This window comes from Barbus barbus (assembly GCF_936440315.1).
Source record: "Barbus barbus genome assembly, chromosome: 6".
NCBI classification, from domain to species: Eukaryota; Metazoa; Chordata; class Actinopteri; order Cypriniformes; family Cyprinidae; genus Barbus; species Barbus barbus.
In genome coordinates, this window is record NC_136734.1 from 34,149,660 (window position 1) to 34,162,944 (window position 13,285).

Sequence of the window (13,285 nt, forward strand, 5' to 3'; positions counted from 1 at the left end):
TATGATAAATAATCGAAATGAAGAGGAAGGCAGTAAATTGCAGAGTGACCTTTTTCTATTTTGCTCTATACAGAAAATAGTAATAGCCTACTGAAATTTTGAAGCCTATAACTTTATAAGCTCCCAGAATGAATGTTAACACCAAAAATTATTGTCTGCCATTAGATTTAGGCATGCAACATTTTTTTTTGTATTGTGCCACCCCAACATTTTATACTGGCCACTTTCGGCCACCCTATAAAAAAATCCTGGAGGCGCCACTGCGCCCAGCAGACACACGGAGCAGGCATGAGGAACGAGAGGTGCAGCCGCGATCGCTGGTGCTCACCTCATCATCACCGTGACCACTGCTGTTAAATGCTAAACATATTCCTCACTTCTTTTGTTTGTCCGACACCGAGGTGCACCATGAGCAGCTCTGGGGGGGAAAGGGGGAAGTGGTGTGTGGCCAAGTATGGTGACTCATACTCGGAATTTGTGCTCTGCATTTAACCCATCCAAGTGCACAAACCCAGTAGTGAACAATGTCTATATATAACTATAAAATATACTCTCTTCACCAGGCACTCATTTCACTTTTATTTATTTCGGGATAATTGAATTCACGTGTTGTAAATCAGTCTATATAGCACATAAGACCCTAAATTATCGATCAACTATGCATATTATAAACTTAACATTTAACGTATGACATTTTGTCTTTGTTACTCTTAGTTATAAAGAATGGTAGCACAGCATTTCTGAATGACTGTCTTCATGAGTTTGTCTGCATCCATATAGCAGGTTTCCTCTCACATGTAAAGTAGTTATTTCTTTTAGTTCTTTCAAAGCAGTTCTTTCTGTGTTTCTGCTCACATGTTTTTAAATCTGTTTCATTGAGATTCCAAATACTGGCTTAGATATAACACCTAGAAGCATATATTCTTCTTATGCACACATGCAAAGTATTGCAGCTGTTAGTGCTATGAAATGAAGTTGTCTTTGCTATTCTGTTACTAATAAAATAGTTTTTTTCTCTGCTTGTCCTGTTTTGACACGATCCCTAAATTGAACTTGAGTAGTTTTACTAAGGGCACCCATCTCACATGAAATTAAACTATGTAAAACATATTCATGATATAAATACCAATCAAATGAATTTTGCTCAGAGCAGCACAGTCGTGGCGTGTTCTTTACTAATAGTGCGTCACCACTAGAGGACAGCACAAGCACGACGTCTTTCTCGTCTTTGTAAAACCTGCTTCAGGCGAATGGAGTTTCTCCATCAAATTTTCCATTAACATTGAATCCATTAATTTTACCGCCATTAAATTATGTACTTTTTTTCATAATGTGACATTAACCATAGTTAATACATGAGTTACGTACAGGTAGAATGAGCCCTGCTGATTTGATAGCTTTCTTAAAGCTTTTTTTTTTTTTTTGTTTTGTTTCTTTGTTTCAATTTCATTCAGTCAATATTTGATTATCACTGCTAGCACTGCCTAGCCTCTTATCTTGGTATTATCACGCAGACCTATTTAATTTCGTCTTACCTGTTTTCTTTCTTTGTCACTTTTCATAATAGATGGATCATAGAGTTGTCAGTTTTAAGGCTCCTCCTCGCAGTCGTATGATTGGTTCAGTGATACGCCAATCTTCATGTAGCCTGCGCTTTGATTGGACGGAGGCGTGGTCGTAGTGGGCGGGGTTTACAGCTGTCAGTCCCGCTGGAGTGAAACCGTGCAGTTTCACGGCGCGAGTGGACAAGTGGAGACAATTGGCAGAAACACGGATTTGGTAGTAAGAAAAACATCTGTATAGTTAGTACTGAAGGATACAGTCGAAACGTTTCACATGGGGAGCTAAAGAACAAAATGACGTGTATGCGTTACACTATGTTACTGTTCTCAGTTTTGGAGTTATTGTTGTTTGGACACACAGCTGGTTTATTGAACTATGAGAACGCGTCTCCAGGCGCGAGACTCCCGCGTGCTGTGTTGGATGAGACGTTGGAGGCGACCACCATCCCAAACCACTTACAGGAAGACGACAGGGACTCCAGGTTTTCACCTTTCACCCCCACATTTACCATCACATCCAGGGACTTCAAGACCACTGGAAAAACTAACCAACTACAGCCCTTCTGGCTGCCCACCACGGTTGCGCCTCTGACCAAAACAATGGACCCAACCTCCAAACGCAATAAAGTCAAAGAAAACTCCACATTTACCACAACCCTAAACATTACGGTAAAACCTACTTCTTCCTCTCCATTAAGTGGCACAAAAAACCCAACATCACCTGCACTGGATACTGCCAACAGTTCATGGACAGTGAAAAGCACCTCAGAGCCTCCTGTCGTGACCACTGAGAGAGGTAGGTTCACTTCTCATTCTTCTCAGTGACATGATGTGATGCAGTGTGCAAATTAAAAAATGCATGTTTTCCAAATGTTTGTTCAAATTGGACTGTGTTCCTTCACCAGATACCAAAAAAGTAGGGCACCTATAGTGCATCCTTGAATTTTGAGGGATTGCAAGAGGTTTACACCTGCACAAGCGGTTCTCATGTGCTGCATTTGTTATTTTATCTTCATTACAGTATACAGAGAGAGTTTCTTCTATGTATTCTCTAGGTCACTGACTGCAGATTCAGACTGAAAAAAGCATTCACAATATGTAGCTGTTCACTGCTTCCAGAAGATCAGTTTTAAAACAAACCAGTACTGTTTTTCAGTACACTCCTTTGTTTCACTTCACTTTGTAGGTCTTGTGGTAGTGCTGATAATTTGATTAGCTGTGTCATAAAAATGAATTGACAGATAAATCCTTTCCACAAACCTCAGTTCCTCAGTACAGCTGTGTATCTGAAGGACATTCGAGATCAGGCCAGTTGTGCAGAGACAACCTTCTTAATTGCTTTAATGTGATTAATTACCAACTGACTGCCAAAAGAGGAAAACAATCATAAATCTTAAACCCTCTACTCATTTATCTTGAGTTACATGATGCCAAACTGGCTTAGAGAATAAGAACGATTAATTTTCATTAAGGTCATATCTAGTATAATTTCAGTCACCTTTATGTCTGTTTTATCTGTTTAATAGAATGACACATTAATCTGTCTGATTCATAATCTTTCATCTTGACAGTTTCTTTCTTGGAAAAAGGGTGTGAAATTTCTCTTTTTTGGTACCATTAAAATTCTCTTCCTCAGAACTTGGACATATTCAGTGACAGCAGTGGAATGAAATGCAGTTAAAAGAAAAGTGAGGCAGCCATATGGGGGTATAATCAAAGGTTCAGTTAAGACTGTATGTGATCTGCAGCCCCGCTGGAGTTCATTGGAAGAGACTGTACTGCAGGGAGACAGGTGTTTGGGATTACAGTAAATAAAAACCATCTCATTCTATGTCGTAGCCCAAAGGTGACTGGTTCTGTGTGTGTTTGGGATTTGTTTCTGGATTGCTGTTTACTGCAGGTCTTAAATTGCTTCTGCAGAAAAGCAGATATGTCACATTAAACCCACTGATTCAGCAGCTTAATATAGATATGAAGAGAAAATCAGCGTCATCATATTTTAAGACCTTTGTTGCTTTATTCATGTTTTCTTTTCTTTTTTTTTGCCTTGGAACATCTGTCGTGATTATATATTTTATGAGTGAAGAGAACATTTCAGATGTTGACTGCAAAAATAGCTGGTGTTTGACTTTTGTTTCCAGTGAGGAAAGTTCAGTGCCCTTGTTTCCCCAGACATCTATGACACCATAATTTCTGGGAGCTCTTGTCTTTGACTCGGATAACATCTTATTAGAAAGCTTAACCTAAAATCATGTGCGGAATATTCAGGATGCTCTTTCAAGTCATTGTGATGTTGAGTAAATGTTTTGTTGTGATGATTGCATAAGAACATCCTTGGGATTTTGTTCTGGCAGCTGCTCTTTTTGATCAACAGTTTGTGCATGTTTAATATTAGCAGTAGTTTGAGGAGCCCTTAAAACATTCACCTCATTCTGTCACTAAATGATTTTAGACCCAGAAATAACACCTACACAAGTTATTGCAGAAGCAAGAATCAGAGCGCACACCTTAACTTAAGTTACTTTAACAATGTGAATCATCCCACAGAACAGACTTTTTATTATTATAGATGTTGAATTGTATTTATTTTTATATTATTTATTGTGTTCCTTCCTACAAAGCATAGTGATCATTAATCATTCTTTTAAACGCACTGATGCAGTATTATAGCTGTTGGACACACTGGTAATTGTCTCATTTCAGTTCTCTCTTTTATATTTTCTTCTTTGCTCTGTAGGTCTATCTCTAGAATGGCATAATAGACAAACAATTAAAAAGAAATCAGATTGAAGTGAAATCACGTGTTTCTGTATTCAATGAGCATCTTATAGACAATATAGACACATTATGTTGTGCAGAAATTAAGCTCACAAGAAAAGTTGGCATTAAATTGCATAACTACAGTTGTTAGCTTAGCTCAGAGACAGTTTGAACTTAGCCTAGAAATATGTGACAAGTGGGGTTAATACAATATCTGAAAAGCTATTATCGTATAGTCTACTTCACTTAGTTGACAGTAGTATGCACAGAACATACAGTAATGTTTTTTTTTCTCAAAGATTTTTCATTCATTTCAGACCTTTTTATTGTTGAATGTCAACCACCCTATTAAAGATAATTAACAATTTACAAGAAGCTTACAGTTTACAAGCAGTTTTGAAGGTTAAATAACACTTATAAAATTGACACCTGCATTTACGCTTGTTTACAAGGGCAGAATTAACCATTAGATAAAACAAGAACATGAGCTAGTATTTTTCCAGTCAGAATTTTTCATTTGCCCTGTCCCAATTTCAGTGACTCCTGTAATGTGTAATGTCATATTGTACTCTACACGTGAGCAGTATGTGGCTTATTAAAAGCACAATTCAGACAAGGACAATGAAAGTCATTTCATAAATTCCCAGCACTGCTGGACACACAGGCTCATCCAATGGCTGTTTTTCAGCTACCGCGCTGTCCTTGCTCAGCAGTTTCATGAACGGGTTTGAAGTAACATGAGCTCAAACTGATTGCTACCATACACAGATTATAGACTTTTAAAGTTTTCACCTATGTGTTACTATCCCTTACTGTCCAGTTGCAGACTAGATTTTTGTAAGACATGCTGTAGTAAGTTCGATATGTGCTGCATTTGCAAGACAAAATTGTTTCTGTGGTCTGAGTTATACATTGAAACAGTTAAACATTGAAAGCCTCTACATCATGCTCTAAATGGAACATAGTCCTGTGTGTTTTACTTGGGTTTGACTGTTGACATTAAACTTCAAATAATTTGTTTGATGTCTCATATGCCAAACTAATACTATCCAAATTAAATGAATTGCAGTGGTACAGTTATGGTGATTGTAGTAGGGACTAAAGCTACTTTTCTCTGAATATGCAAATGAGCTTTAAGAGCTATTCATTTAGTTTTTTTAGTTTTTTTTTTTAATGTGCTCTGTAGAACATATTGATTTGCACCTTATTTGTGAATTCCCATCTAGGAGTTTTATAAAAGCACTGCACTGCTATTGCTCTTAGACTCCCATTCTTAATAGAGCTCTGGGTCTACAAACACCATAAATCCAGTTCTTTTGTGCTTAGAAGACACTTCTAGACTGCACAGATTTATTTTTCTAGCTGATTAGAAACTCTCTAGAGTTCTAGAGCTGTAATACACAGATAACTGCCCTTCTGCCTGTGTTTGATAGTCAAGCTATCAATATCTTCTCCCTCAATTTGAAAGTCAAATCCATAATGAATTTATAATGTACTGGCATAGCAGGCATACAGCATGAGTCTGTGTTTGGTTTGTCATTGCTAAAACACAAATCATGTTGTAACTAAATATCCTAATATTACATCCCTGTGCTATTCCTTTTATATGCAAATAGTATGCGAACTCTGAAGTTTATTATGTCTACGGTATTAGGCCAGGCATTGAGCTTGTCATTGTTATAGCTGAATTTATCTGCTCTGCATATAATATCTGCCCTTATATAAAATATGTATCCCTAACCATCCAACATGGTGCATTTCTGTGTACTGTACATATTTATTCGTTCATGCATTATAATCCATTTCCTTGCTACTACCAATCAGCTGAATATCTAAAAGTGCACATATAGATATTGCTTAGCTGTTTATCTCCATCTCGCACTCTGCTCGCCTGCACTCTGCTCTGATGAAAATGAAGAGTGGCAGTTTGTGGACTGAGCACGGAACAAAGAGCAGGAGCAAGAATATCAGCACATGCTTAAATCTGTGTGTGTTTACAGAGCTTTCACAATGTGTCCATGTCTTTGTGACTGAACTGATACCACACCCATGCATCTAGATAATCCACTTCCTCAGAAAATGAATTTTAGGACAGGTTTATACTTGTATGTCATTTCTAATCACTAACAATTCTTATGAAAATAGTCATGCGGTTTTTATCTGATAACCATGCGATAACCATAACCATTTTTATTTTTAGCAGATTAGCTTTCTCACTGAACATGCGACCGTATTACATGTTCATGTATTCTTCTTCTCTCTGTGAGATGAAGTCAGAGCTCTCACACTCTCGGTGGTGCCACACAATCTGGCATGTGGGTGGCAATGCAGGGTGACAGTGGCCCCATCACCCATAACACCATGCTGTTCATCCTGAGGGTCAGTATGTCGTCCCACAGGCCCATACGCTCATTACCGTTATGTAAGTGTCCCATAAATTTCTTATGTAACAACGCCAAAGCTACTGAATCTGATCACGGGAATTTGCCCAAACATGTTGCGATTATGTGGGACATCCCTGCATATCACAAACAAGGGTTCACTTTTTTTGGAAACTATGCATCTGATGACAAAATTTGTTGCTGTCTACTTTTTTTTTTTCTCTGCTGGTCTGCCATCCAGGACTGGACGCTGTAGCCATTCACCCTAGCCTGCCTGTCGGCATGTTCCCCTGCCTATCATTTAGACTGAGTGTGCTCCCCTCCTCTCCTTCTCTTGCCCTGTCTACAAGTTTGTCAATAAATCTGTTAACACTCTCTCTGCATTTGAGTCCTTTTGAGCATTTGAGATCCCTGACAGAACGAGCAGGTCATCACTGGACTCAGCAGAATGAGTATCAAGATCCTGTCACCTGCTAATGTTAGGGAGAAACTGGCTCGCCGTCGAGGTCTGACTAGGGCTGGGTATCGTTCAAAAATTTTCGATATCGATACCGATACCGATACCTTGAGTTCGATACCGGTTCCTGAACGATACTTTTTTCGATACCAGTTTTATGAAATCAGTTTTAATAAGATTACATTATCTCAAAAAACTATTTTTTTTAGCTTGTTGACATGTATACAGACTCAAAGCCTCATCTCCTGAGCCACTGCACAAAAGGAACAAAATATATCCAACACAATAAATAAATAAATAATTTTAATAAAGTTCAAATAGTTTTCAGTTTACACATCTGTTAGGCTACGTTTACATTAGTGTGTGTTCATTTTAAAACACATAGCTCAGACAGAATCATCATTTCTAGGTTGTTAAAGACTTCAAGAAATTTTAAATCTTCATCCACTTTCATAAGTGGGTGTTTTATTTTCTTTCACCATATATTTTATTGTTATTAAATTCTGGTGTAGTATGTCTAATTATTTGAATGCATAATAACAACTTAGTTTATTTAAATTTATTCTTAAAATAGCCTTATGAAATGTTTTATTTTTCCTCAGAAATTCTGTGTTCTGTATCTGGTTTTCAAATGAAGACATAAAACATTAATTTAATTTCTCTTTAAATTATTGAAAATCAAAGTTTATTTATTTTGGCAAAAGGGGGGTTACTATTAAAATTAAAACATGGAATCACTGTTGTGTGATCATTACTAAAAAAAAAAAAAAAGTTTTAATTTTAATAATAGCCTAGTATTAGCAGTGCTGTCTGCTGAACAATATTAATATATTTCTGCAGCAGTCTTCCAAGTTAAACCGAACTTTTATTGATGGGTTGTCTGTAATACCTTTACAGTATGTGTGTATATGATATGACGCTAGTTTTACTCGAATCAAACGGTAAAATGCTCATGAAGTAACTCTCAGAGCAGGTCTGGAGATATTGTTCATGTGTTTATGTCCTCATTTAGAGAGGCGGCAGATGCTGAAATGACCGCGAGTGTCACACGCGCTTCAGTCTGTGTATAATAAACAAACAGCGCGATTTAAAGAGTGGACTGCTCCGTGCGCTTTCGAAACGCTTTTGCGGATGTCAAACACTGATCTATCAGCGCCGCGCCGCTTCTAGTCAAACACACCTAGTGCTGCAGGATTATTGGCTCACTGACGGTGATGAGATTAACTCCTTAGGTATCGAAATTTGGTACCGAATGACAAGACGTTTTTCGATACTCGGTAGTATCGAGGCAATTCGGTCGGTGCCTAAAAAGTATCGAACTCGATACCCAGCCCTAGGTCTGACTAACCTTCGCCAACAGGGCTGGGATATAGGTGCATTTACCCAGTTTTTCTGGATGATGTCAAGGGGGCTTGATTACGATGATACCACCCTCAAAGATATTTTCAATGCCTGCTTGGATGATCGTGTGCCTAAGTAGGAGATGGAGAATCTCACGATTTTGAATTTCTGGGATTTCTCCAGGTATCTTGGTCATCGCATCCAGTGCCTCCTCCACCTCCTAGGCCAGCATGCAGCCACCACTCCGCCCCACTTTTCTTGTCAAGTCAAGACCAAAATTCTCTTCTGACTCCTACTCAGAAGCGAAGGACAAGAAGGAAGAGGGCTCTCCAGTCTGCTGCATTCATTTATGACTCTGACACCTTCCCAGTCACCCCTGAGTCTACTGAGATCGCTCAGGTTTCCCCTGAGCCAGTCAAGTCAACTGATGTCATCTCTCAGACATACAAGTCAGTCCCAGTTATATCAGAGTCTGTTGAATCATCCTCAGCTTTCCCAGAGATAGTCAAGAGCATTGCTGACCTTTCTATTACAGTTAAGCCCGTTCCAGTCACTCCAAAGCCAATCAAGCCTGCTCCAGTCACTCCTGAATCAGGCACGCCCGTTCCAGTCACTCCAGAGCCAGGCACGCCCGTTCCAGTCACTCCAGAGCCAGGCAAGCCTGATCCAGTCTATCTTGACCCAGTTAAGCCTGATCCAGTCACTCCAGAGTCAGTCAGACCCATTCCAGTCATTTCAGAGCCAGTCAATCCTGCCCCAGTCATTTCCAAGATGGCCAAATTGGCAGCTATCCAGTCAGTTCCAGTCAATTCTAAGCCAGAGTCAACTTATGTCATCCCTGAATCAGTCACCTTCACTACCGTTATCACTCAATGAAGTTTGCACCAGACACCTCTGAGTCTATCAAGTCAACCTCTGTCTTCCCAGAGTCAACTGAGTGCACTTCTGTTTTTCAAGAATTAATCAAGTCTAATGTTGTCCCTCAGTCTATAAGGTCTTTTCCCGACTTGTCACATTCCACTGGGCCAGTTTCTGTCTCTACTGAGACCACCAAGATCACTACCTCTCCGCCTGTGTTGGCCGAGTTAGTTACAGATACTACAGAGGCGGTTAACTATGCAGTTTCTATCTGTCGGTAGAGGAAGAGAACGGCCTGTGCAGTGCAGTCTAATGCCCTTCCTATTAGATCCACTGAAGCCATGTTTTTGAATCCGGTCTTGTCCACTGAATGTGTTCCCGCCAGTCATTTCAAGTCTAAGAATGTTCTTGTCAGTCATGTCATGTCCACAAAAGCTCTTCCCAAGCTGGCTGCTTCTCCTGTCATGGCCACGAAGGTCGATGCAGAGGCTTTCATTTTGCCTGTTCCGGCCACGGAGGCCAGTTCCAAGCAGCCTGTTTTCCCAGTTGCATCCACGGATGCCATTCCTGCTAGTCATGTCAAGTCAAAGAATGTTCCTGCTAGTCATGTGAAGTCAACAGATGTTTGTTTTAGTCAAGTTGTGTCCACAGAGGCCATTCATGAACAGCCCACTCTCACTGTGTTGGCCACGAAGGCCATTCCAGTGGCTCACATTCAGCCCATTATGGCCACGAAGGCCATCTCCGAGCATCCCACTCTCCCAGTCTCAGCCATGGAGGCCATTCATAGGCAGTCCGTTGTCACGGCAGCTGAGGCCTTCTCTGAATCTTTTGCCAACTTAATCAAGTCCACAAGGGAGATTCTCGCCACCCTTACTATGGTCACCAAGTATGAAATTCCCGAAGAGGAGCCCCCTGAGTCCGCCCCAGTCCAGGAGCTCCCCGAGTCCGCTATGGAGGAGGTTGTTTTGAATTTTGCTCCAGTTAGTGTGGTCCCCGAGCCCACTGCAGAAATAACTGTCCCAGAGCCCGCTCCAGAGAGGGTGGTCCCAAATCCCGCTCCAGAGAGAGCTGTTCCCGAATCCGTTCCAGTGAAAGTAGTTCCTGAGTCTGCTATAGAGGAGGTTGTTCCCGAGCCTGCTCCAGAGAGAGCAGTCCCAGTGTCCGCTCTAGCCCCTGAGTCCGCTCCAGAGAGAGCAGTCGCTGAGCCCCCTCCTGAGAGAGCAGTCCTGGTGTTGGCTCCATCCTCTGACTCTGCTCCAGTGTTGGCTCCATTCCCTGAGTCTGTTCCAATGTCGGCTGCAGCCCCAGTGCCCAGCCCATTGTCGGCTTCAGCCCCTGAGGAGATTAAGTCTGATCCTGTTATTCACAAGGATATTCCAAGACCTGTCTCAGAACCTGATTCTAGGATGTACAGCTCCCCTGCCAATTCTGTCATAGTCCCTGTATCTGTCACTGTTACCAAACCCAGTTGGAAGCCCAGATCAGTGAGGCCAGTCCCTGTACCTAAGGGAGCAACCAGTCAGGGTCCCATCCATCCCTTCCCACCCTCTGTTTCCTGTTTATGGTCCCCACTACCCTTGTCAACCACAAACTTTTTGCTTGGTGCAGTTCCCACCTGCCTCTCCCCTCCCTCTGTGATGCGTCCAATACTCAACATAACAAAACATTCCCAGATTCAGGGCCCTCGGTTTCAGATAAAACTGAATGTCTTTAGCTCCATCACTGGACAGTTCACTTTTAAATGTCATGAATGTGCAGGAAACAACATAAAAACAGTTTGCAGAAATGTCACCATAGGCACATGACCTATGGTGAATGAACCATAGGTTCATGAACAATAGTTCAAATATGTACATTTGTTATTTTTTTTAGAGAATGGCTTTCTTTTTTTTCTTTTTTTTTCTGCCGTTAGTTGTGAATTAGCACCGCTGATAGCTTCATTCACCATTTCTTTTTCAGCTCATCGATTAAGATGAGTCCTGCAGTCTGCTATTAAGGTGTTAAAAATGGTAACTTGATTTGTAGTAGGGGTGTGCGATATGACGATTTTTGATCGTGGACGATAAAAATGTCTCCACGATCTGCTTTTGAAGAAATATCGTAGTATCGTGCTACAGCACACATTGTCAAATACAGTTCTGGCGCCTTCGTGCCTATATACTGTACAACACGACATACAGCAGAAGAGTTACGCAGACAGGACACTGCACTTATTCACGATCGCAAAAGTACATTATTTGCACACAAGCCTTGCTGGTTAAATGTTTCATTCGCGCGCTGGTCTGACGTGCGCTTTTTCTGAGCGCATACACCTGAAGCACGCGCACTAAAAAGCCTGTTTAACAGCGCCTGATTACTCAACTAACTTATTTTTTGCGCTAATACTGTCAAAACACGCAAGGTTTACATACAGACTCAGTTGGTTATCTCTAAAATGAAAGTAAATAGTTAAGAGAGAAACTGATGTGTGCCTGTATATTAGATGCGTGCAGCTCTTAAAGGGACAGGACACTAAACGTGCTGTCGACTGTCATTAAAGGGATACTTCACCCTAAAATTTAATTTCTGTCATTATTTACTCACTCACAACCACTATTAATTTCTTGTGCTGAACCCAAAATAAGATATTTTGAAGAATGAGGGTAACCAAACAGTTGCTGGTCTACATTGACTTTGATAGCAGGAAAGAAAAATCCTATGTAAGTCACTGAGGACCAGCGACTGTTTGGTTTTCCACCTTCTTCAAAATAGCATTTATGTTCAGCAGAAGAAAGAAACTCATTCAGGTTTAAAACAACTTTTGAGTAAATGATGGTATAAAAATAAAACATTATGACAGAATTGACAGACAGATGACAGAATATTTATTTTTGGGGGAACTATTCATTTAACAAAACAACAAAACGCAAAGAGAAAAATCACTCTCTCTTCTTGACTGAAAATCTTTAAAACAGTTGCTTTAGGAATCAGTCTATCTAGTGTTTTATTTTTATATTTGTTCATTCAATTTCATTGAATGCTCTGCTAAATACACCTATTGTATCTGAAAATAAAGCACTGTTTGTTTTATTTGTATATTATGTGTATTTGTAATGTGTATCTTTGTTCTTATTTTTTAATAAGAAAGATAGAATGATGACAAAGATTTTTATCTTCGCCCACTTTGGCCTAAATATCTGCCATGTCTTTTTTTTAGTTTTTTGTTACCTTGAAAGGCTTTGTCTTTCTAGTTTGGCTGTAATGCTCAGACAACTTGTAAAACCAACATGACAAAGAATCGTGATAAAATCGTGAATCGTGATATTTCTAAAAAAAAATCGTGATATGATATTTTTCCCATATCGCCCACCCCTAATTTGTAGCCATATTGCCACAGTGAGACCCTCGTGCAGATATTTAAATCTACTCAGTATTTGGAGCAGGAATTTCCAAGAAGGTCTCAAAGGTAAGTTTAGGTCATTGCTCCCAGCCGTGTAAGATATGTAGACAGTAAACGAAAACTTTAATCCTTATTCAACCATAACAAAGCTGTGACCTTTACATGTTTGTGTAAAGAAAGCCAATACCTCATTGTCAGGTGTCTTGAGCTGACTTCATTTCCTGAATTTTCAATGGACATTCAATAAGGGAGGATCACCTTGTCAATGTCCTACCACAAACACTTAAAGTCTTGTCTCAGCATGTTTATGATTGTGTAAAGCAGACAGGCTCTTCCAATATAGACCATCACACTACCGTTCAAAAGGAGTTTTTTAAAAGGTGTCTGTTATGCTCACCAAATCTGTAAATATTTGATTAAAAGTATAGTAAAAAATTAACATTATAAATATTGTTATATGTTATTACAATACAAATATATATTTTAAAATACAATTTACTGTATTTCTGTGATGGCAAAGCTGAATTTTCAGCAGCCATTACTC

The 13,285-nt window shown here is 39.8% G+C and overlaps 1 protein-coding gene across 1 annotated transcript in view; it reads left to right on the top strand.

Moving 5' to 3' along the window:
* Window positions 1-1,701: 1,701 nt before the first annotated feature.
* Window positions 1,702-13,285, top strand: part of LOC306870633 (multiple epidermal growth factor-like domains protein 9) — a 66,932-nt gene continuing 55,348 nt past the window's right edge. The window contains exon 1 of the mRNA XM_079418021.1: window positions 1,702-2,358. Coding sequence (XP_079274147.1) covers window positions 1,857-2,358 — 502 coding nt within the window. The 5' untranslated portion in view covers window positions 1,702-1,856. The remainder of the gene's footprint in view (window positions 2,359-13,285) is intronic.